This window comes from Atheta coriaria, unplaced genomic scaffold, assembly GCF_025399875.1.
Source record: "Atheta coriaria isolate IRGN ID8LTWV9N9 unplaced genomic scaffold, Caltech_Dcor_3.1 hic_scaffold_7_pilon, whole genome shotgun sequence".
Lineage (NCBI taxonomy): Eukaryota > Metazoa > Arthropoda > Insecta > Coleoptera > Staphylinidae > Dalotia > Dalotia coriaria.
In genome coordinates, this window is record NW_027045449.1 from 10,173,546 (window position 1) to 10,198,767 (window position 25,222).

The window sequence follows — 25,222 nt, forward strand, 5'->3', positions numbered from 1 at the left end:
CGGTCGTCAATAGTTATAAACAATACTTGAAAAGTGACGTAATTTGTAAAGTATTGGTTGGCGGTGCCCTGTAAGTTATAATAGGCCATGGGTGATTATTTGTTACGCAAAACAATATCATTGTTCAATACAGTGATTAGCCAGTTGGGTCTAAAAGGTCTACGAGATCGAATTCGAAGCATGGTGAAATTGTGGCAAGCGCAGCCCTCCCGGGACGATCGCATAGTTGAACGGTTCAATAGTTATTCGGAAGGTTTACGCAAGTGGTACGACAATACCCCTGATAAGACTCATGCAATCACGATGTGCATGCTGGTGATTCGGCGCTGGGAGGTGTTCTTCCAAACCAGGGGTTTCATTAGCTGGCAAGTCCGTGACCGAATTGATAAGTGGCAAGAGTTGTGGAAAGGTGCAAGCGAATGTGGTATCAAGTTCAGCGATGCTGATACGATTGACGATACGCCATTTCGAAAGAATTCGTTTGTCACCAAATTGACGGGAATCTTTGAAGAATTAAGCCAGGAGCCGATTCCAAGCGGCTTTAAAGATTACGATAGTGATGTGGCAGATGAAGATGAGAAAAATCTTGATGAGTTACTCCAGCTGGCAGGGCTCGGGCGGTCAAAAGCTCAACTGGCAGCCGAGAAACAATTAATTGAAAAGCCGGCAGGGCAAGGATCCAACTCAGAATCTAAGAGTAAGCCGGAAAATTTTCGGTTGGTTTATGAGGATGATTCTCAGCCGGTAAAGCAGAAAACATCCGATGAGAAAACCGCGGAGCAAAATTTTCACTTGGTTAACGAGGATAACTCTCAGCCAGTAAAGCCAATGAATGCCGAAGATGGAAATTTTCGGTTGGCTGAGGAGGATAAGACTCAGCCAGTCGATAGAGACGAGCAACAGCAACGACAACTCGAGGAAGCAACTCTTCAGCTTGTTGAGATGTTGGATAAACAGCGAATGTCAGACGACATCATCCATCACGTGTACGAGAATCACGACGATTCCTGGCCTGATTCAGGCATTGATACATCATTTGCAGATCTAACAAATCGCTTAAGCATTGAGTCTACAGGTGAGTCGACCACCGAAAACAGAATATCCCAATTTGCCGTGTCGCAAATAAGCGAAACGCCCTCCAATGAAAATGTCTTATATGGAGATCGAAACATTTTTTTAGGACAGGGGAATAACTACGCAATCACTTCCAATCAATTGACATTCGCCAGCTTTAGCGGCCATGTTGAATTTCCCGATCCCCCGATGATTGAGAGTCCAGAACAAACGATTGTCTACAGCCGTCTGGATTGCATCGATGAGAAAATTAATGACATTTGGCGAAAGAGTCTATATTCTGGCCCGGGTTTAGATGAGGCGGACTTATATATTATGGGCCGTGGTATTACACTTGCAGAGAATTCTCTCTCCACAACATTGGTCGATGATATTAACAATCAACTTTTACAGAAAATCCATAAATATAAAGAAAGTAAGAAGCAACCGAAGAAGCGCGTTAATCCCTTTGATCTGGACGCGAATGCTGACAATGAATCACTGTTAAATACTCCATTGGACAAACCATTAATTGTTCATTCACCCCCTAAAATGAAGAAACTAACAGGTAATGCAGTAGTGACAAATTTGCAATTACCATTCAATCTTACCGAAGATATTGCTTCACCTGTGAAGCGTTTGAGTTGGGAAGAGTTGGCAGATAAGCCAATTTGACGTTTAGTAGATTTATAAGTTGGCTTTGTTATTGTTATTGTTACTATTGTTATCCTGTTATGAATTTTTTATGGTTTGACGTTAAATAAAAACAATAAAACATTTTTTCCTGTCACGAGTGTGACACTATCATACGCAAGTGATAAGAGCAGAAAACCTTTTAGATAATTTATTATTTTTATTCATTTTACTCAAGATGGTGAAGACATTTCTGCAGAAATGTTTCGCCGACTGGTTGAACTGCCCGATAATGCATATTCTGCCTATTTTACTCGACATGGAAGCTCGCAATGGCGAACATCAAGTATTTATTTATTAATTTTTGATTTAGTAAGTTTTAGGTAAAATATTTTCAATTATTAGATAACCCCATCGAATTTTATGAGAGAAATGTTGCTCTCAACTGAACAACGATATGAAAAACTCGTTCATCCCGCTGGTGATCAATTCGCCATTAGAAACAATTTGAAATCATTTAAAGTCACACCGGATATTATTGTTTTTCAAAACTTTGTGCGTGGTACAGTGTATTCCGTACAACTTAGTGTGATGAACATACAAGATACTTCAAAGTCTCTTCGGATTCACATGGAACCCTCAACGTATTTCTCAATTAAACACTCTACTGAATCAGCAGGTGCTAAAGTTGCACCCGGTTTGAAATATTTTGTAGAAGTAAGCTTTTCTACTGATATTTTACAAGATTACCGACACAAAATAACATTTATTACAACTGATGAGACATTTGAGGTACCAATAGTTGCTATTGGACCGCGTCCCTTGCTTGATTTACCTGATAAAATAGTTTTTCCTAAAACTGGTATAAAAATAACTGCAGAACGCACGATTATTGTGAAAAACATCGGCGAGGTGTGGGCTTCTTTTGTTCTTGAAACAAGTTGTGGGTTTGAAGTAGAAGAAAACAGGAAAATACTTAAATCTGATGAGTGTTGTCCGATTACTTTGTTTTATCATCCACAAAAGATTGGTTTGTTGGAAGGAGAATTAAAATTGACGTATGAAACCGGAGAGATTTTGTATGTAAAGTTAGAAGGAACCGCTGAAGAAGCTGATTTGAATATATCAACTCAAAAAGTCGGTTTTACTGATTGTTACTTAGGATTGTCAATAGAACAAGTCGTAACACTGAGAAACAATAGTGAATATATCATAGATTATAGATGGATAACACATGATTGTCCAGCGTGTAAAAAACGCGCGCGTTCGGCAATAAAAGAACGTTTTGAAGACTTAATGGACTATGAATTAACCAGAGACAATGCTCTAGAGTATCATGAGATTGTTGACTATGAAATGAATCAAGAGATCTATGAAAGAATTCTTATTGAACAGAAGAAAGAGTGTGATATGAGCTTGGAACCTGTTTATTCTGATGAACATTTTCTTATTGAACCAAAAGTAACTATAATATTTACATTAATAACAATTTTTCTCAAACAGTGAATTAATTGTAGTCTGGACAATTATGGCCCAAAACACAAGTCAATTTCAGCATAATCTACGCACCTAAAAACGTAGAATTACACAAAAGCATTGCTTATTTAGATGTGACTGGCCGCAAACATTGCTTCCATCTTGATATGTTTGGAGCTGGTGAAGGCCCACGTGTGATAATCAATTTAGAAGAACTGGACGCCCAAAATATTTATATCGGATCAGTGCATCGATACGAAGTGATCTTTCATAATCTAGGACCCATTGACGCAACATTACAATATGTTGTTGTCGATGCCAAATTTGGTGGTGATTTTTACTGCAGTGAATTCGAGTTCGTAATCAAACCCGAAGAAATCAAATCGGTTTATATTGGGTTTAGATCATTCAAACGTGGTAATTTCACCGAAACTGTAAAGTTTAACATATTGGAATCATTGGAGGTTTTATCTTTTCTTATGAAGTAAGTTTAAATGCTTAATGTACGTTGAATATAATCATAATAATAATGATAATTACTTAAAGGGGTACCATTGTATGTCCTCTACTTAATTTTGACATCACCGTATTGGACTTTGGAGATCTTTCAGTTGGACAAACGAAAGAAATCTGTTTTTATTTGGAGAACAATACCCAAGTGAGCATTGACTACGAAATTGAAATTGTGGCCACGCGAGAATACTCCCAGTATACAATTTCCGATGATTTGAGTACTGCAGAGTTTTCTTGCAGTTCAACAGAGGGAACTGTTAAACCTTATTCAAGAATTCCATATAGTGTATGTTATTTTTGTATAAAAACATTTAAATCTTTTTTAAATCACTTTTTGTGTGTTTAGGTACAAGCTACACCACATGCAGCCGTTGACAAAATGGCGGAACTTACAATATCCATGTGGGGAGCACGACAACCAAGTAGAACAGCGTATATTTATTATAAAGTTCACGTGCCGTTAATTCAATGTCTAACACCTAAGATTTCATTGAAAAGCATGTTTATTACACAAAAGTATTATCGCACGTTGACACTTGAAAACAAATCAGACTTCATGGGTAATCTTACATTGAATACAATCAATGCTGGCGGCAATTTGCAAATGGGGCTTGAAAAGTATCAATGTGATATTCAGCCCGGGGAAACTTTTGATTTTCGGCTGGAAATCAAGACGGATGTTATCGGGGACATGTGCGGACAGATTACGTAAATTAACATAAAATATTTTAAACAAATTTTGATGTAAATTATGTTTCAGAGGATTGTTTTACGGATCAAATATTCCTTTTGTCATTTGTGATGTCGTTGCGTTAAGTCGTGGACCCTGCATTGATTCAGATCTGATTGATACAAACATTGGCAAAGTGAAAACATTAACAAAAATAACAAAACCATTTAAATTGTCTAATGATTCACCAATTCAAGCTGTTGTTTATATAAATATTGTAAGATTTTTAAATTTTTTAACTAAAGTTATATTTCAAAATTAAATTAAATATTTTAGTCTGGACCAAACATAACCCCAGCCCATAATGTAATCCAACTAAATCCAGAAGAAACAGTCGTTTCGGAATTAATAATCTACGGCACCAATGCAGGCCGCTTTAAAACACTCATCAAACTAGAAATTGATGGCACCGAACCTGATTGTGTTGTTTACACCGGAGAATTCATAGGTTCTAGTATAAGTACCTCGCCACCCGTGGTACCATTTTATGACATCGGCGCCATTTCAACCATGACAAACTGCATCAAAGAAGTTCAGTTTCTCAACGAAGGAAAATCAGCACACATTATTTCTTTCAAAGAATATGACACGCTTGTTGAACAACTGACATCATCCCCGGTGGATAATGGCCGTCCATATTTCATAATGACTCTCAATCAATTCGTACTAGAAGCCGGAAAAACGCAAACCGTCTACTTTGATTGTTTTGCAAAATCACCATGCAAAATCACAACTCGTTTCATTTGCTATGCCAAAAGAATAAACAAACGAAACATTATCACAAAAGCGATATTTGAGTTCAAGTTAAAGGCAACTTTTGAGGTTCCGCATGTTACGCTGTCAAAACCCTACATGCAGTTTCGTATAGACATTGGAACTGAAGAAACCACAGCTGTTCTTGAAGATGATATTGTTTTAACCAACAATGCAAATGTCCCTTTATTCATGGATATTATAATGGACGAACCGTTTTATTTTGTGTCTGGGGATAAAATGTTCAGTCGTCAGGAGGTATCACTGCAACCGAATGAAGATATGACTTTCATGGTGACCTTCAAATCGGATTCTAATGAGAAAAAGAGTTCATTGAAGAAAGGGGCGATGAAAATACAATATATGTATCATCCTAATATTGATAAACTGCATTTATTCGGAGTTATTAATTATCCGAATGTTGCTTTTGAACCAAACTTTGTTGACCTTGAATGTATACCAATTGGACACACCGGATCCAGACTTATCAACTTACGTAATATTAGTCCATTACCAGTGGATTATAAATTTGAAATTAGAGAGGATAATTTAACATTGATTCCGATTGAATATGAACCGGTAAAATTAATTTTACTATTTTTATAAACAAAAGTTATAAATAATTAATTTTTACAGAAAGAAATTCAATCTATAATATCCATTAGTTCTTACAATTCACTTCTTGATTACATGGAAGCAGAAGAAGCAATCATGAACCAATTTGCTGAAGAACAAGAAATAATGGGAGAAAATTCACTCCCTGAAATATTCGATGAACAAACTCCTGTAAAAGAAGAAGAAGTAGAGCAAAAAGAAGATGATTTATCCCGACCACAGTCCAATGATAGTAGTCTAATACTTCCAAATGAAGATTGTATGGAGCTAGCAAAACAAACATTTGATGATGCTACAATGCAACAACAACTCCGTCCGATTTTATATCCCCTAATAGACGATTTCAAAGATCAAATTAGAACAATTGACCCAAGAATTGTGGATATCTTTAAAGCGTATACCCAAGCAGAATTTTCACATCGTATAATTGATGTTGTTCCATGGTCAGGGACTTTAGCTGCATACGAAAGTCAGGTTATATCAATCGCGGTAACCCTACCACCGAAAATTGAAATGGCCGCCACTGTTGTATGTAATGTAAATGGCGGTGCATCCACTGACTTGGATATATTCGCCAAGTCTGGTGAGATTATGTATCACATTAAAAGCAATGTTGTTGATTTTGGTCTGGTTGCTTTTAATCAAATAGCGAAGACTTCGTTTCGTGTTGAAAATATTGGATACGCCAAGTTTACTTACTCTGTAAGATATGATATCCTGAATTTTAGTTTTAAAGCTGATCCGGGGTGGGTTTATATTGATCCGCCAAGTGGTTCTGTTGGTGAGGAAGGTTCGGCCGAAGTGTTTGTAAAATATTTTCCAGGGTATCCTGGTTATTTTGAAACAAGTGCTTACCTTGAAGTAATTTTTAGTTTTTTGTTGTTTACAGTACAAAATATTAAAATATTTCTTTCAGATTGCTTCTTGTGATCCGATTAAGTTGATTATTAAAGGATGTGCGGTGTTACCGCAGTATTACTTCAAATTTCCACGTCTTTTGAATGAAGAACAAAATATGTTATCATATACAGCTATTGCTGATATTACATATTCGTTTCATTCGCAGTGTAATGAAGATTTCACCATGCAAATCATGCCGGATTACAATGATTGGGTGTTTGTTCGATATAAAGTGAGTTATTATCTCATCAGGTGTTAATATTTATAAAATATTGTTCATTTTAGCGTCATTACCCTTCTGCAAAAGATATAGCAATGGCCGTTGAGCGCAAAATTATCCAACAGCATTTGATTGCGAATCCAAAGTTGGTGCAATACAAATATGAGAATACAACGTCAATCATACCTGATTTAGTCTTACCACCTTACATTATTGACTTGGGATATGTTATATTGAATACAGAACAAGAAGTCATGATTACTCCTTTGAAATATTCAGAAGCAATTGTGAAATTGTTTTGGTTAAGAGTGTCGAGGAAATGTTCGGGGAATTGTTTCAGTATGGTGTTTCAAAAAAACCAACCGGGGCCGTTTTTGGTGTTTAAACCTACATCTAAACGGTTTCCAGAACCTAATTCAGAAGTTGTGGGACATATTTCATGCATAGTAAGTGATAAAATACGAAATAAACATTTGCTACATTTTTTTACTAAATTTTAGGTCAGTGGTACTATTAGAATTGATTTTGAAGTGAGAGCCATTGTTACGGTACCTTCTTTGGTCTTTAAACATAACTCGGTTGATTTTGGAAAAGTTCAATGTGGATTTGCATTGAAAAAAACTGTGTTTTTGGAAAATAAGTATGTTTTAACATTTTATTTTAAATAACTTAGTTTTTGTTTATATTTTTCGTTATTTTCCTTTATATTTTAGTGGAGCTGTACCTTGTTCCTATAAAATCCTAATTCAATCAAGTTCCGAACGTCCAGCAAATATTTTCTTCACAAAAGCACGTGATGGTATAGTAGACGCCGGAAGATTCGCTAAAATCGATATGTTTTTCCAACCGCAATCACGAACTAAATACGAGTGGCGTTTAATTGTCTATATCGAAGCAAACAAATCACCTCTAAAGATAATTCTACGTGGTTATGGTTTCCTTCCCGAGTTGGAAATCATTGATGATAAAATCTATTTTGAACCTACAATTCCCTATAGTATCACGAATGTAAAATATTTTAAAATCATCAACAGGTCACAATTCCCAGTGGAGATCTGTTTTACCGACGTCGATACAAAATTGAAAGAAGAAGCAGTGATTATTAAAACATTACTGAATTATTATAATGTTAAGAAATTGTTTATTCCGCCGAGACATGTCGGTGCTCCTTTACCACCATCGTTAGTTGAAACTTACGAGGATATCAAGGAGCAATTGAAAGTCATCTTGAAGACTAAGATTAAACATGAGTATATGAATATGATGAAGAAAAGTAGTGTGGAAGATAGATCAGCGTATGACGATTTGTAAATTTATTGTAAATTTTTGGTTGTTTACGAAATTTGTTTACAGGTCATTGTTGATTGAATCTGCGGGATCTTCGGAGAGTATTGAGATACCAGATCCATTGGAAGATATATCAATGGATGAAATGCAAACACTTGTAGCGGAAAACATTTATGAATTGAGGAGTAAAGAGTTCTCAACGGTGAATGTTCCACGTAGGGGTTCTCTGTTTGAGATTGAATGTGTTGAACCAGTGGAAGTTGAAGAGAATAATGTGATGAAGGAAGGTGTTTTGATTATTTTCCATGGGAGTTCTTTAACGGGTAATTATTTTGTATACGTTTATGTGTTATCTTAAATGGTTTGCCTTGGTTTACAAAAGAGAAAATGAAAGTAAGAGCTAAGATACACTTTTAGAATTAAATATGATTTGTTTTTGTTATTGAAGTTGGATCCCGGTGTGAGTTAAGTCAGAAAGTTAGCAAGTTGCATGGCTGTGTAGCTTACGTGACTGGGTGCATAAGTCTAACTCTATGAATGAATCAAGATGGCGCTAGAATGCACTTATTTGCATTTTGTTTACTATAAAGTATTTCTAAACCTTGAATTTATGATATTTCAGATTATACCTTAACTGCAAATAAAACAGCTCATGCTTTAAAAATCGACGCCAAAGGTATTGATCAATTAATATATGAATCACTCGTACGAAACGAAATTTTGGCTGCGAACAAAGTGAATCTGTTGATTGATGAAAGCTTTACGCATAATGCAACTGAAGAAGATTTAAACTTTCCTTATGACTTTGGTAATAATATAAAATAATTTATTCAAACTCTTAAATTAATATTTATAAATATTTAGATATGTTTGAGATAATTAAATCCAAGGTAAATGTAATAGACTTGGTAAAACAAACAAATTTATCTACAAGTCGAAAAGAGACGGTCATAAAACCAAAGACAATAAAAGTACAAAAAGTAAAAAGCGCTGGAAAAGATGAAGGCACATCAACATCGGCAAAATCAACTAAAAGCCCTAACAAACAGAAAGTTCCCAATGACACATTTATGCAATTACCTGTTGAATTATTGTACGAATTATTAGCTGATAGCATTTCAAAATATCCGACTGGGCTTATTATTGAAAACTTAGACAGTCTATTCATTACCAATAAAATACTAGCACTTATTGGACTGTTAAAAGGAGCAGGTAATATTAGATACATGCATGGAATATACCTTTCGGTTCCTCCTGAATATTTCCGCGTGAAAAAATCAGAAATGCAAATAAATTGTGGAGAAACATCACAAAACGTTAGTGAATTAATGAATGAAATAATAGAAATGGATCAAGAGGAGTTTGATGAATTGAATCCAAACGATTTGAAACTTTTCAAAGATATATATTTAAATCAACGAGTTAAAGAGACCCAACAAAGATTAGAGAAGAGAAAGTGAGTAAAAGTTCAATATTTAATCTTAACACATAAAAAACATTTGAATATTCACTTCAGGCGGAGAATTTTAAATGAAAAAACAAAACTCTTCAGTCGACAACAATTCGAAGGATCAAAAGTGTCTACTAAAGGAAAAAAACATATAACATCCGCATCAGTAAAATCCTACAAATCAAAAGGGAGCAAAAACACGGTTAAGAAACAAAACAAAAAATCAGACGACAAACAAGGATCTGCACAAACTGATTTCCTAGAGGAAAGTTTAATTCAAGAAAATTCAGAAGCCGCTGAAATTCGTTATATTTTTGAAAACTGGAATCGTGCTGAGAATAAAATTTCAGAGGTACCATTTGTAATATTTTTTAATTTTGAGGTTATAATTCTGTTAAAATTTCAGCCTTCGGTCCCCAAAGCACAAAAGAAAAAAGACGCAAAGAATAAACATAAAACAAAAGAAATCAGCGAACGCAGTTCAACTGATTCAGCAAAAACTCGCAGCTCTCGTGATTCTGCCGGTTACCAAAAGACCAAATCAAGGAAACGCGCGGTTTCAACCGGAAGCAAAAAGAGTGAATACAGCACAGAAGAGAATAATTCTCTTATCAAAAAGAAATCAATTAAATTTCTGACTCCCTCTGAGTATCAAATTCGTGTAGAATGTGGTATACCATTGTGGTATATCTGCAATGCACAATCAGAATCATCAACTTCATATTCCAACTTGATTCCGCAGTTTTTATCCGAGAATGAAGAAGTTTTGGAAGCTTTGCGCCTCGCATACATGGCTTCTTTAGGAGAATTTAAAGAAAGTGAACAGTTGTACACGGTTTTATGCGAGCCGAAAATTGAACGTTCGAAATCATCGCCGAATCGATTTGTTCTCTATGATTGTGCAGGATCTTCTCATGTTTTATTAACACCGTCTAATGTCAGTGTGACTAAGTCTTTGGGAGGTAAAAGTGGTTCTTTTGTGAAGAGTTCCACTTCTATTTTGAGCAGTAGAAAGAGTAGGAAGACTAAATTTAAAAGTGCATCAGTATCTGCTGCGAAATCATTGAGACCGAGGAGAATTATGCAACCGGATGATGAAATATCACTGGAAGTTAATTTCTTTCCGGATTCTTGTGGAGTGTTTACGCATTTTTATGATATTGCTGTTGTCACACTCCCGATTCCTTTTCGTGTTTATTTGGAGGGGAAAGCGGATATACCAAGACTTTTCATGGATCCGTCGATGATATTTCCGAAAATTTTACCGGAAAAAGAAGGGCATGACTTGGGTGTTGCTTATTTTGAGAAAGAGGAAGTGTTTCACTTGGGGGCTGTTGCTGTACAACCTGCAGATACACGTATACAGTATGTTTTAATATTTTTTTAGTTAAAAATTTGTTCTTTATTGTTTTTATAGGTTAGATAACCTTTTATACAATTTATAACAATTCAGGTTATGACTACATATTGACAGAAAGTTAATATAACCTATAAATATATTTTTTTAACAATTTTTAATTCCAGATGCCTCATTGTGGAAGATAAATTGAATCTCATCAATAAATCTTATCTTTCTTGTGATGTCTCTGTGGGATTTCTTGAAGTTACTTCAAATTTTACGTTGGATACGTCTCAATTATCAATTGCATCTAATAATTCACAATTTTTAACAATACGTGGGCATCCTGTGAATGCAGGAAGTATCACTGCTAATTTATTAATCACAAAAAGAAATAATCCGCGCGTTGATTGTTTCAAGATATCGGAATTAGGAACACATTTTAATGTAGAGATCAGCCCACATGATATTCTGTTTGAGCGCGTGCTACTTAATCGCATTGTGAAGATTGACGTCGAGTTGAGGAACATGTCGCATATTGGAACAAGCTGGGATATTAATTTCAAGCATATCGTGGATAAATATGGCATTAGTGTTACTAGTGGGTATATCAAACCGTTGGGGATTAATATTGTAACATTCACTTATGAAGCTGCGGAATACAAAGTCGTTCCAGTTCAGGAAATTGATATTAAGGTATAATTAACTAATATTATGTTTGTTACTCTTTCACGCCATAATTACCTAACCAATTTTGGTAAAACATTAGAATACAATAGATTAATCATCAAAATGAAATGTAAGCTACTTTTTGTCAATAAAATAAAACTTGTAGGGTGTAAAATTAGGGTTGAACGTTCACAAAGAAGTATTACAAAAGTTTTAGTTTTTAATTCCAACGTAGATGGCACCAAAGTACATTAGAAACAAGAATTCACTTTTTTAATATATTTCTCAAGTTACTTTATTATAATTATGATTTATTTCAGTTTTATGATAAAAATCGTCGATGTGAAGTACCAATACTTAAAGATACGATGAAACTTTCCGCCGAAGTGGTTGAAATTGGTCTTGAATTTGATTCGGATGTTGTTTTGGGTGATATTAAAATTGGACAATTGTTTACCTTTATGTACACATTTAAAAACAAATCACATTTTGAACTTCAAGCAAGGTAATTTTTTTAAATCTTGAGTTTGAGTTCGTATGATTTGTTAATAAATTAAAACATGATTTTTAGTTTTTGTCCTTTTGAGGACCCAGATATCAGTGATGAAATGAATGTTATCCGAAACAATACAATTTTGGATTCTAAAATAGCACATATTAAACCTAACGAAGCTACAATAATCCCGATTCGGTTTCAAATTGATGTCCCGATGGAATTTCGAAATGTACCTATTTTTACTGTGGTTATATCTGATCCGCATATAAAACGAGAAGTCCTTCGATATAATCTTCGTGTGACCGGAAAAGTGTTTAGTTCAAGGTTTGTTTTAATATAAAACAATATTTTATTTCTTAATGATTAATTTTTAATTAATTTGTAGTTATAAACTATGCCCGTCTAATGAATTAGTTTTTGCTCCGCAATTGGTTGATACCGAAGTTAAAAAAGATATTGTTTTGTATAACAACGGAAAATACAGTTTTTCTTTTGTTGTGTTTAACAAAAACACCAAAAATAGCAAAAAAGGAAGCTCAAAAAATCAAAAACAAAATAATAAAGAAATAAGTGCTCCTAACTCAGCACGAAAAAGTGCAGCTTCAGTTGATTCAGCAAACGCTTCAAAAAACTCAAAGAAATCTATCAAATCGAAAAAGTCTAAAGGCAGTTTAAAATCCAGTAAATTATCCGGTCAAGTATTAAAAACAAGTTCAAGTATTATGGGCAAAAAGTAAATATAAACAGCACAACTCCAAAAAATGATTTTATTTAAAAATAATTATTTCAGAACCAAACAATCATCGTTAAAACAAGGTATATTTACAATAACACCTTCTACGGGTGTAGTCCAACCACATACGGAAGTATATATTCAATTCACATGCAAAACAAAAACTATCGGCACTTATATTGAAGAAGTCCTTTTTGCATCTCTGGCGTTACCGGAAAATACGCCAATGGGCATGCGTTCACCATTCAGGGTACAGCATGCGTGCCGGAAATTGATTTCACCTGTTTGGAGTATATTTTCAAGGAACACTTGGTGATTGATTCACAAGAAGATTCTTTATGTTTAGATCAAGTATTTAAATTTTAAAATTATATTAAAATACTTATAAATTTAATGTAAACAATATTTATTTTAGATGGCTGCAAGTTGTATTTTTGTTAAAAGCGATAACTTCTTTTATTTTAATAATACTTGCATTAATCAAGAGGTGGAAGCGCACTTACACATACGGAATGTTGGTGAGATTATGGCGGAAATCAGTGCGGCCATTACCAGTGAGAGTTCTGTATTCCGGGTCGAACCGGAAACAGTTTCAATTGAAGCTTATACATCTGAACGTATTTCGGTCTTTTTCAAACCTATTGCTTTAGAAGTAAGTATATTAATAGTAAATTTTCCTATTTCATCACCATCATCATTCAAAATATTTAAAATTAAATCAAAATTGAATATCAATATCGAGTTTCATGTTTTTATTATAAAATGTTGTTATTATATGTAATTTTTTAAATGTAAACATTTTATATTTCAGAAATATGAAGGCAGTATAAATTTTACCGTCCAACAATCTACTAACAAACTAAACTTTAGTTTTTACGGTGAAGGAGCATTACCAATTATAGAAGTTGTCAGTCCATCTACAATGTCTTCTATTAACACATACGAACTTGATTTTAAAATAGTATCACTTGACTCCACAGCAACAAAAAATATCACATTATATAATCCAGGTCCTTTAGATTCAAAAATCATAATGGGGTTATTGACGATCCATTTATGAATATAATCTTGAAACCTACGGATTGTCAAACATTTCCAAAAGTTTCTGATCCAAACGGTATTTATTATTTAATTAACCCACAAATATAACATAAAAATATAATCATTAAATAATTTGTAGATTTTGAAGAAGCATTTAAAAGTACAGCGCTGGTTTTAATAAAAGCTCAACAAACAGTTGATGTGCAAGTGTTTTACACGCCTAAAGCCGAAGAAAAAATTGATATATTTATAAAAATATTTATTTCACATAATCCTTATGATTGTTTCAAGGTAAAATTATTATTTATCTAAATAATTTTTAATGTATTAATTTATAATAATTTATAAAAATTTATTTAGATTCATGTCACTGGGCAAGGATACAAAGAAGATGTTATTATTGAATCATTAGAATCATTTCTAGCATCTGATTTTGCTCCAAAAACATCAAAATCTATGAAAGATAAAGAAAGTTCCGCTTATGCTCCTACATTATTATGTTACAACTTAAATTTCGATTGTGCACACATCAACAAACCATGCAAAAAGTATATAAAACTCAAGAACATATCAAGTGAAGATACTTACAAATTTGTATTTACACCAACCGATAATTTAAACTTTATCCCGACGATTGGACATTTAAAACCTCTAAGTTCAAAAGACATTATTGTTATCTTCTATAGTATGGAGCCGATTATATTCGAAAATGTAAGAATTAATTACAAATATCTTCTAACAAAATAAATTTAAATTTTTATGATTACAGAAAATCCAATTATGCAAACTAACAAAAATAAGATACTTTAATGAAGAATTAGATGATCTCGCATGGGATGAAAGACAACAATGTACAATCTGGGTCCCAGAGGACGATACCATAGACAATCGATTAGCTATTTCCAGCACACATTCTTTTATGAGTACAAAAATGATCAGAAAGAAAGAGGAACCTGATTATGAAGAGATTTCGGACATTTCACTTGCAATACGTCTCATGCTTAACGTTATCGTGGATTATTGCACTTATTCAATCTCAGAAACAGAGATTAAATTTCCTACTACTACTATGTTTGAAGTAAATTAAAAAATAGTTAAATATTAATTAAATTATACTAATATTTTTGATTGTAGACTAGTGAAATTGATGTGATAGTCAAGAATACATCACTTGTATCACTGCAAGTTGATTGGATAATAGGTATCTCGCAATATCCGAAGCGAAGTGACAAAGATACATTTAATTACAATAGTGCGGGATGTGTGACGGAGCCTCCAAAGCGGCCACAAACTTGTAATTTTGGAAAAACATCCCAGCATTTAACAGGAAATGGTTTGTAACTGTATATTAAGTATCAAGTATATTTGTGTTCTCTTATTCTCTCGCAGGCAAAACCATATAAACGAATATGTTTGTCCTTTTTTAGTGCCGCTTCATTAATTTTGAAGTCACAACGATTCTAAAAACGTTCTCATTTCAAATATTGTCAAAATTTGCAAAATTTCAATTTATAGCACTTTTAGTCATTTTTTTTTTGCCTTTTCACCCATCGATATTTAATTATTTTATATTTTTATCTGATAGAGAATTTTCCAATCTTTCATAATCAACAATTCGTTGGTAGCCATCTCTTTTAGTTTAAGAGATATGAATATTTGAAAATCGTTGGAAAAAAGTATCAAGCACCCCCCCTTGGCAATTTTTTCCTAAGACTTAAAATTTCATCCCTCAGATTTCCATTTTAACTATCCTATCTGATAGAGAAAAATCCGTAGATTAAGACGCTGCGATCAGATCCTATTTATCTCTTTTAGTTTACGAGATATTCGCGATTGAATAAAATGGGCAAAAATCGATAAATGTCACTTTTTAGCACTTTTAGTCGCGTTTTTCGACCTTTTACTGTAGGAAATATAATTATTTTATATTTTTATCTGATTGAGAATTTTACAATCTTTCATAATCAACAATTCGTTGGTAGCTATCTCTTTTAGTTTAAGAGATATGAATTTTTGAAAATCGTCGAAAAAAAGTATCAAGCACCCCCCCTTGGCAATTTTTTCTTAAGAATTAAAATTTTATCTCTCAGATTTCCGTTTTAACTATCCTATCAGATAGAGAATAGTCCGTAGATTAAGACGCTGCGATCAGATCTTATTTATCTCTTTTAGTTTACGAGATATTTGCGATTGAATAAAATGGACAAAAATTGCAAAATGTCACTTTTTAGCACTTTTAGTCGCGTTTTTCGACCTTTTACTGTAGGAAATATAATTATTTTATATTTTTATCTGATAGAGAATTTTCCAATCTTTCATAATCAACAATTCGTTGGTAGCTATCTCTTTTAGTTTAAGAGATATGAATTTTTGAAAATCGTCGAAAAAAAGTATCAAGCACCCCCCCTTGGCAATTTTTTCTTAAGAATTAAAATTTCATCTCTCAGATTTCCGTTTTAACTATCCTATCAGATAGAGAATAGTCCGTAGACTAAGACGCTGCGATCAGATCTTATTTATCTCTTTTAGTTTACGAGATATTCGCGATTGAATAAAATGGACAAAAATTGCAAAATGTCACTTTTTAGCACTTTTAGTCGCGTTTTTCGATCTTTTACTGTAGGAAATATAATTGTTTTATATTCTTATCTGATAGAGAATTTTCCAATCTTTAATAATAAGCAACTTTAATCACGGCTTTGGCCGTCCGTGATTAAAAAGCCATTTTTCGTGTCTTTATACCGTGGAAGTAGAAAAACTTTATTTTTGATAAAAATATTATAGTAATATTAATTATTTTGTTAATTACAGAACAATTTCTAAAGTTTACACGCCCGAAATCTGCTGTATCAAGAAATAGTCTCTTCAGTACGTCATTTCTATCTGTTATGAGTTCGGTACATTCATATTGTGATTCCGATCCGATTCCGCTCACAATCCATCCATCACACGAGTGTATAGCTCCAAAAACCAGTTGTACATTCACATTCAAATTTGCACCATTCACACCCTTGGATTACTTGTTTGATGTAAGCAGTGCTGTGCCAAATCTCCATCCGGATGTACAACCAATTTCATTAAAAGTTTACGCTACGAGTGTTCTACCTTTATATCACTTCCGGATCGAACAGAGTGATTATTTATCAGCACGGCGTGGTACCAGAGTAAACTGTGAAATGGGCCTTGAGGAAAATACAAAAGTTTTGGAGTTTAATGTGATAGGATTTGGTATTCCAGTGAAAAAGTAATTTTTTTAATTTTTTAATTATTTTTATGTTAAAATTATATTTTTTCTTATAGTAATTTCTCTATAATTAACCCAACTGGTGAAAAGTTCTCATATCGATGGGAGAAATGCATAAAAGAACGAAACATTGCACATTTCCAATGTGATAACCCTGAAGGAACAGTGTTAAAAGGACGAACAGCCGAAGCATCTTTCACGTTCATCGCTGAGAAAGCGGGAACTTTCGAAATGTTTTACTACTTCACAATCATGCAGTATAACTTAAAAGTTATGTTTTTACTCGTTGGACATGCGCATCAACCATGTGTGTATTTCATTGGCACCGGTAAAGTACTTAAACCCACAGTCATAGGAATCGATGTTCATGATACAGTCGTTTTGAAAAACACCGAAGATATTCCACTCACTTACCGAATTATTAAGTCTTCGTTATATAGTGAAGGGCGCGTGCATAAAATAAGCATCGAACCAACTCATGGTCTTTTACATGCGAAAAGTGATACGGATATTAACGTTGTGTTTCGACCTACGAAAGTTGGACAATTCACGTTTAACGTTGAGTTTAATATCGAAAGAATGCAAAATCCTCTGGTGCTTGCTATAACTACAACTTGTTATAATATTGAACCAACTTTAAAACACATCAAAGAATATTCCAGTGTTGATTTGTTGATTGATGTGGAGAATGTTATTCAGATGGTGGTAGGTTTTTAAAAAAATATATTTTTTTGCTTTATTTTTAATTTTTATTGTTTTTTTTTCATATAGTTGGTGCAGAAACATCCAGAAATGTCAACGTTTATTATTGGAAATGTTGGTAGAGTTGGTTTTTATTACAAATGGGATTTAACAGATAAATTTTTGGAAGATTTCGCTACCGTGAGCATTGAACCTAAAGAAGGATATATTAAAACTAACTGTGAAGTTCAGAGTGTTATCTCGATCACCGCAGTGAAGTTTCTTAGCAAGAAAAATATCAAACTTGAATTAAACGTAAGAAAGCTAACAAATTTTTTGAAAAATATAAAAATATTGATTTTTAGATTTCTTATGGTCCAACTATTCCTATTACATTAGTGTGTACGACGTGTAAAACTCGTTTGAAGTTTTCTGACACAATGCATGATTTTGGCGCTTGTTTAGCACAGAAACACAATACTTTTAGCAATGTATGGACTTTGGAGTTGAGCAATAACGATAGCATTATCTACATGTATTTATTTTTCTTTTTTTTTAATTTTTCAAGAAATTAATGTTTTTTTACATTTCAGAGTGCAAATTGAGTCACAAAATTACGATCATTTAACAATCTGCACCAAAGATACCATTATAAGTCCCAAACAAACGATTAAAATCTTGTTTTATTTTCATCCGAAAGAAATAGCAAAATACACGACGAAAATAAACATTTTAGTCAACGATAAAAAGTATCCGATTACTTTACACGGCGAAGGAGTTTCAATGGAAGTGGAGTTATGTAATATCTGTGATAAATTCTTGAATTTTGGTGCGGTGCCACTTGGAAAACACAATAAGAAAGGAGTACAAATTATAAACAAGACTAAATGCACAGTGAGCATTTATTTTGATTTGTATCATCGATTACCTATATTTATGAAAACTGTAAGATACTTGACGCCTGATTTCGAACAGCCTGAAATGAAACCGTCGGATATGTCGATCAAAAAGTAATTCTTTTTTGAGTAATATAATATTTTTTTAATTAATACACTTTAGGAAGAAACCTGCTGCAAATAAGAATAAAACTGAGAATAGAAAATCTAATGATGGTACTATAATCTCAAAGAAAAGTAAATCATCAAAGGATGGCAAACATAATAAAACTATGAAAAGTAGTAAAAGTAATGAGAGTGTAAAGAAGAAAGATAATAAAAAAGCTAAAAAAGAGACGATTAACAAACAGAAGAAGAGTGTTGAATTAATACAAACGTAAATAATTAGTGTTTTTATTTAATTTTCAGTTTATTAATGAAATTTTGTTTAATTTTTAATTTTTTGAAATTGTTTTGCATTTTTGATTATATTTTCTTTGATAATCTAATTTCTAGGGAGAGTATGGAAACACAGGAAGAAAAACAACATCGTTTGATAGACTCTTCAATACGCATTCGTCCTTCAAAGTGGATTAAACTCCAACCGCAAAACAGCACTGAATTTAAGATAACATACATGCCCACCGAAAGAATGCCAGCGTTTCAAGAGCAAGTTTATTGTCAAGTAGAAGATACAGTATTTCCACTCTGCGTACTAAAAGCATCCTGCATTGCGCCTGAATATAGTTTACTCAAGAGTAAAATATCATTCGGAACGCTTATTATTGGTTCATCAAACAAATATTATACGAAATTGATTAATTCCGGTGATGTGGGCGGCAGGTAAAAAATAATAAAAAAAACTAAAATAAACAAACACTTTTTGATTATAATTATAATAGATTTAAATGGAGTTGGAAAAGCGCTCGCAGTGAAGTATTTACAATTCAACCTGTAGAAGGTTATTCTTCCCTGGAAGTTGCACAAATTTCGAAGTTAGTTTTCATCCGTCATTTGTACAGTGCAACTGCACAAGTTGGGCCAAGTTAACTATCGATAATTATAAAACTGTGTTTGATTTGGAACTATGCGGAAGTTGTATTAACCTACCGAGTCCTAAAGATACTTTGAAATTTTCTGGACCAGTTCGTGAGACTTATACGAAAAAGTTCACATTGAAAAATTCGTATGTTAAAATCCAATTAGATAATTAGTTTTTATTTAATTGTTTTATAAATATATTTTAGAACTCCTGAAGCATGGGTTATAAAACCAATTTTAAGTGGAGAGTTTTTCCATATAGATGATCTTATTGTAGTTGAAGCAAAGTCTTCTTCTGTTGTGGAAGTGACATATCAACCATTAGCGATGACACAAGGAAATAAATATCACGAAGTACTTTTAATTATTTAAATTTTTTTTTCATTTTCTTTTTTAATTTTCTGAATGTTAATTTCAGGGAAACATATTTTTACCTTTACCAGAAGGTCAAGGAATGCTCTATGGGCTTTTAGGTGAATCAAAACGTCCAAAAACAACACAAATAATCGAAAAATCTATTCCATCTAAAACGTACAACGTAATTGAATTAGATCTTTTAAACTGGTTGAAAGTTACACAGCAATTTACTGTAATCAATCAAACTGATCAACCTGAAGGTCCCAAAAAGGTTTTGTATAAATTAACTGGTACCACCATTGTTGACGTTCCACCTTGTTCAACAAAAACATACAAATGGATAATCTACACACTAAATGAAGGAAAACTAAACTTTAGTGTTAAATTTCGCAATGAAACCACTAAAGAATACATTTGTTATGAATTAAAGTTAACAGTGGTGAAATGTTCTGTTTTGGATACCATTACACTGAACGCATGCGCAAGAAGTTCAGCTGAATACAAAATGAGACTGGAAAATCCTCTCGGGGAGCCTACCACGTACAAAATGAGTAGTCAATGTGCTGATTTACATTTTCCTAAAGAAGCAACAGTTCCAGGATATACAGAAGCAAGTTTTACGTTAAAATAAAAACATTTCCTACATTTTGTAATGTTTTAGATTGAAATATTGATTGAATACAGACCATTACAACCAACGTCTGAATTCAGCACAACTTTTGAAGCAGTCTCGCCAAATTTAGGCACATTCCCTTACAGTTTTATTCTTTCTGCACCTACGGCTGAACCTGAACCGTTGATTACAATTAAATGTCATCTGGGACAACAAAATGTTCACAATGCTTATGTTTTCAACTGGTCCAAAACTAATGCAGAAGTTACAGCTACAGTAAGATTAATTAATAATTTTTTATTTATAATTTTTATTAAATTTATTGTTTCAGTTGGATAATTCTGAGTTTACAGTGGAGAAGGTTGCGATTATCAAACCAAATGAAAGGGGGCCAATCGAAATTTGTTTCGATCCAAGTGATCTCGGTGGAGTTCATTCGAAATTAACACTTACTTCACCCACATTAGGAATATACATGTAAATATAATTCAAATTATATTCTTTTTAAGTAATTTAATTATTATTTCTTTTAGATTTCCTCTTTATGGCATTGGTTTGCCCCCAAAACCTCAAGGTCCTTTCAAAGTCAAACCAAACTTCCAGACAAACATTACGTTCAAAAACCCGTTCACCACTGGTATGACTTTTTTGTACGCGGTTACTGGAACCGATTTTATTCTGCAATCAAATTCGGAGTTTATAAAAGCAAGATCGACGACTCGTATCAATATAAGTTGTGATAAACGCGATGATTCGAAAGAAGTGCCCGCGTCCTTTACAAGCGGAAAGTTGTCGGTAACTTGTGCTGATGAAGCATATTCAGGAATTGAGTGGGTGATTTATTTGCAATCAAGTAATACATAAATAAACTCAAGAATATATTTTACTTTATTTTATTCAAAAGCAAACAAATACATTTTCTTTTTTGAGAAATTTGAGTTGATTTTGTGATTTGTATGAGAAATATTCTTTTAAAGGAATTGTTGCTGGGCATTATTTAATTATTTTGTTTTATACTGTCACAACGACGTTTCAAATTATGCCAAATTTGATATAGTTTATTTATTGTGGATTTTTTATCTGTTTCATAGAATGGTGCGCTCATTCATTTCGGTTTGTATTTATTTATCATAATTATTCTCTATATTTATACATAATCTATGATTATTCATCTCATATATCTTATAATCGCAAAAGAAATGAATTCAACTTAAATATTCTTATTTAGTGAGTTATTTTGATCAAAATTTCAAACATTTTCATGGTCATCGTGATTTCAAACGCGTTGACAGTACGTTGATATCGATTAGTTTAACCTCTCATTTAAAACGTCACTATTTATGTAATATTGTCCTGTATTTGTTAATTTCTTGTCGAAATCTCCCTCATCTGACACTGCAAAGACCCACCATGAGTGCACGCGTAATTGACATAAACCATTGTTTCTAAATATTGATATACTAAAGATGTGTACTTCATTTTTTAGGCAATATCTAGAATTCTGTTCTCAGCAGCTGTAATAGCCCCTGAAACAGACCTGAAGTGCTGTAAACGCACGGAATTACCGTTGTACACTCAAGATAAGTTACCTACAGAGTGTGCACCCAAAACAAAACATCATGTGGAAAAATCCGGCGTTATTGAGGAGACTATCAGAACCATCCGATTGAATATTGACAGTGTCTTTAATGAAGTCAAAAAATATGAAGATATGACCAGGGGCCACTTGCAGGAAGGTGTTGATAATGCACAATGTAAGTATTGGTCACCGAATGACTTTACTCTGTAGTAATTTAACTTGTTTTTGGTTTAATATTAAGGGTTGGTTGATTATTTGGGTGATGAAGAAAATCAAGCACCCAAAGCACCTGCAATTGCAATTGGTGGTCTGACTGGTTTCATCTTTGGTCTAAGAGGAGGTTTCTTCAAGAAAGTGATTTATACCAGTGTTGGTGCACTGGGCATGGCAGCTGTGTGCTATCCAAAGGAAGCCAGAGAATATGGAGGTTTGGCTCTTGATGAAGGTCATAGATATGCAACAATTGCATACAATTTTGCTTATGGTGGTAAGATAAACTTTACAATAATATAAATTGATTTCTGTGTGCATCTCAAATGAATTTTTCAAAATTATGCAGTCAAAAAAGGTGACAAACCACTAGAACTTCCAACTTTACCTAAATTACCAGGCAGCGTATCCGAGGTCATGTCAGTGGTGTCCGAATTTGTATCCTCAACATCTGCTTCACTTACAGATAAATCACAAAAGCTGTCAGCTGAAGCCAGCGATCCGAAAAAGGTTAGTGCCGATGATCCATGCAAATGGCTCGATAATCAGAAAAGCTCAGGTGGTTATCAGAGAGTTGTGCGCGCGGAAGGGCTACGCAAACGGGTAGAAGCTGGCGAAGACGTGTCACCCGCGGAAGCGCAACAGCGCAATATTGAATATTACGAGGGTGACGAGACTTGCCCATGCCACCATGGCTCCTGCATGCATGCAAGAAGCAAAGATGATTGTCCCGAAGAGCTTCCTTATCCTCCGCCCAATTGCCCCCGTCCTGAAGACCTTCCATCTCCCAACCTTCATGCTAACAATGGCGACTGCGCTTGTGGACCCTGCTGCCCACCGAAAGCCGCAAAATCCGGAAAATAATCCTAACCCATCAAAGCTTTCACCATCACTTTGTTGTCTGTTTGCATACGCAAGCCTGGGATAAGATTTCAAAGATTTTGCATGCCAATAAATTTGTCTTGTATCCGCAATTTACCTAAACTTAATTTTGTTTTTACAGGCGAAAACAGACAAGTGATTGACGGAGCATAATAATAATAATAAGTTATCGCTCGTCAACTACGACGTAGCCACGTTTTTAAGCGAAATCAAATAAATTTACACAAGAAGACCGACTCAACAAACGTATTATGTACCATAGTTGAAAATTGTATTTACAGGTATGATTAATTTACTTTTGGCAATAATGTTATTATCTTATTATTTTTCTTGTTGTAAATGTTCAAACAAGTAAAAGTGTGAATACTTAGACGTGTTTATAGTTGCGTATGGGCAGCCATTATGATTTTCTCAAAGAATTTATAATCGATTTCTTTTATAAGATTAACATTAGGCTTCTTTTTGTGCATATGATCAATAGCAACTTGTCCTCGCGTTAATCTTCCAGCAAGCTCAACATCCACGTGTTCCATGCTTTGATCGACGATTATCTCTGGATACAGAAGAGTGGCAACCAGATAAGCGTCACAAGGATGCCAATGCTCCTTTGGTTTACTGTAAATCTTTGATTCGGCTCGATGAATGAGCTGCCATGTTTTTCCAGCAGCTGCAGTACCAAGTTCTTTTAATCGCCAAGACTTAAATGAAATTCATAATCTTTTTTTTGAAATTTTGAGTGTAAAATATATTACCATGGGTGTTTTGGCATTAATATTACAACATTCCCACGTTAACAAATGCATGGGACACTTTGCACTGGCAAGAACAATGTGGGCAGCTTCCGGATCCATGTGGAAATTGAATTCGGCTGCTTGTACAACATTTCCAACTCCTAATTTAGAAAAAATTAATTTTATGGTTTGGGGTGCATAATTTTTATAAAATTTATTTTACCGTGATGATTGCCACCCATAATACGTATATCTTTAATATTTTCAGCGACATCTTCGTACATACGTAATAAAATTGCACAGTTTGTCATGGGTCCAACTACAATCATTGTAATTTCATGTGGATTGTTAACAATTAAGTCTCTCATGGCGACAAATGCTGACTCTGAGCGTATTATAGAAGTATCCGGTTCTTCATCATATGTTAAGTCAGCAAAACCATCGACGCCGTGATAGTTTTGGTCTTCGAATGTACTCGGAAGTAAAACATCATAAGATCCTCGATAAATAGGAATCTAAACACGTTTTTAAAAACAATCGCAAAAGTATATTAGTTTTGTTCTTACATCAGTTCTATTTGCGTATTCCAACATTCGAACTACATTTCTGCACACATGATACTGCCTGGCGTTTCCTCTTGAGCAAATGATCATTTCTATCTTCACTTTGCCTTCCCTCTCGGCCAAGAGAAGTAAATACAGAGCAACTGCATCGTCTGTTCCAAGATCACAGTCGAAGATAATGCGCTTCACATCGGTGGAAGCAGACATTTTAGATTTAAGGTATGAGATACTTTATATTAGTTATACCAGTAACACCTTCAAAAACACTTTGGTTTAAAATCTTATCACCGAAAATGGCACCTTCACTTCACCTAGAATTTTTTTATAGTCATAAGTAGAGTCAACATACTCAATCACTAGATAAGACTAGTGTGCACTTGATGATGTATAATTAAAGAAATTAAAATTTCTGTTAACTGGAAATAGCATTTGAATGTATGATTATTATATAACTTATTTAAGACCTTGAAAAGCATTCGGTGATAACTCATAACATCATTTAGAAATTATAGGATGTATAAAAACATTTTTAGACAAC

General features: G+C 33.7%; 4 protein-coding genes across 9 annotated transcripts; 3 read left to right on the forward strand and 1 right to left on the reverse strand.

Moving 5' to 3' along the window:
• Positions 1 to 82: 82 nt before the first annotated feature.
• LOC135795150 (uncharacterized) lies at positions 83 to 1,832 on the forward strand. Of its 3 annotated transcripts, none has more exons than XM_065306713.1 (2): positions 83 to 1,075; positions 1,181 to 1,832. In XM_065306713.1, exons 1-2 carry the CDS (start codon positions 88 to 90, stop codon positions 1,726 to 1,728), a joined length of 1,536 nt encoding a protein of 511 aa, XP_065162785.1. In that variant the 5' UTR covers positions 83 to 87; the 3' UTR covers positions 1,729 to 1,832. The 3 variants fall into 3 exon arrangements, with proteins under 3 accessions (XP_065162785.1, XP_065162786.1, XP_065162788.1); XM_065306714.1 differs by having other exon boundaries at positions 83 to 1,399; positions 1,468 to 1,602; XM_065306716.1 differs by having other exon boundaries at positions 83 to 1,396; positions 1,468 to 1,602.
• Positions 1,833 to 1,842: 10 nt separating this feature from the next.
• On the forward strand, positions 1,843 to 21,600 carry LOC135795541 (hydrocephalus-inducing protein-like). The gene is given in 41 exon segments (XM_065307247.1): positions 1,843 to 2,032; positions 2,092 to 3,147; positions 3,204 to 3,646; positions 3,709 to 3,961; positions 4,022 to 4,383; positions 4,436 to 4,622; positions 4,682 to 5,737; positions 5,795 to 6,634; positions 6,690 to 6,905; positions 6,959 to 7,339; positions 7,394 to 7,533; positions 7,607 to 8,188; positions 8,247 to 8,503; positions 8,803 to 8,988; positions 9,045 to 9,636; positions 9,697 to 9,982; positions 10,037 to 10,995; positions 11,155 to 11,665; positions 11,959 to 12,143; positions 12,210 to 12,458; positions 12,520 to 12,867; positions 12,925 to 13,180; positions 13,283 to 13,519; positions 13,679 to 13,691; positions 14,048 to 14,199; positions 14,269 to 14,619; positions 14,678 to 14,986; positions 15,043 to 15,241; positions 16,720 to 17,152; positions 17,209 to 18,148; positions 18,199 to 18,368; positions 18,427 to 18,843; positions 18,893 to 19,105; positions 19,225 to 19,551; positions 19,611 to 19,672; positions 19,675 to 19,894; positions 19,956 to 20,103; positions 20,168 to 20,716; positions 20,768 to 20,995; positions 21,051 to 21,196; positions 21,253 to 21,600. Coding segments are annotated over 41 exon segments (14,898 nt in total). The 5' UTR covers positions 1,843 to 1,924; the 3' UTR covers positions 21,584 to 21,600.
• A 99-nt stretch (positions 21,601 to 21,699) lies between these two features.
• Positions 21,700 to 23,760, forward strand: Mic26-27 (MICOS subunit 26/27). 3 transcript variants are annotated; one of them, XM_065306731.1, is made up of 5 exons: positions 21,700 to 21,832; positions 22,206 to 22,473; positions 22,540 to 22,785; positions 22,975 to 23,018; positions 23,512 to 23,760. In XM_065306731.1, the coding sequence occupies exons 1-5, from the start codon at positions 21,812 to 21,814 to the stop codon at positions 23,527 to 23,529; spliced, it is 597 nt and encodes a 198-aa protein (XP_065162803.1). In that variant the 5' UTR covers positions 21,700 to 21,811; the 3' UTR covers positions 23,530 to 23,760. The 3 variants fall into 3 exon arrangements, with proteins under 3 accessions (XP_065162803.1, XP_065162801.1, XP_065162802.1); XM_065306729.1 differs by having other exon boundaries at positions 21,705 to 21,832; positions 22,858 to 23,018; XM_065306730.1 differs by lacking the exon at positions 21,700 to 21,832 and adding an exon at positions 21,983 to 22,141 and having other exon boundaries at positions 22,858 to 23,018.
• LOC135795153 (nucleoside hydrolase-like) lies at positions 23,696 to 25,146 on the reverse strand. Of its 2 annotated transcripts, XM_065306722.1 has the most exons (5): positions 24,996 to 25,141; positions 24,688 to 24,939; positions 24,345 to 24,636; positions 24,143 to 24,282; positions 23,696 to 24,088 (listed from the first exon to the last, which is right to left on the reverse strand). In XM_065306722.1, exons 2-5 carry the CDS (start codon positions 24,889 to 24,891, stop codon positions 23,768 to 23,770), a joined length of 957 nt encoding a protein of 318 aa, XP_065162794.1. In that variant the 5' UTR covers positions 24,892 to 24,939; positions 24,996 to 25,141; the 3' UTR covers positions 23,696 to 23,767. The 2 variants fall into 2 exon arrangements, with proteins under 2 accessions (XP_065162794.1, XP_065162793.1); XM_065306721.1 differs by having other exon boundaries at positions 24,688 to 25,146.
• Between the last annotated feature and the right edge of the window lie 76 nt (positions 25,147 to 25,222).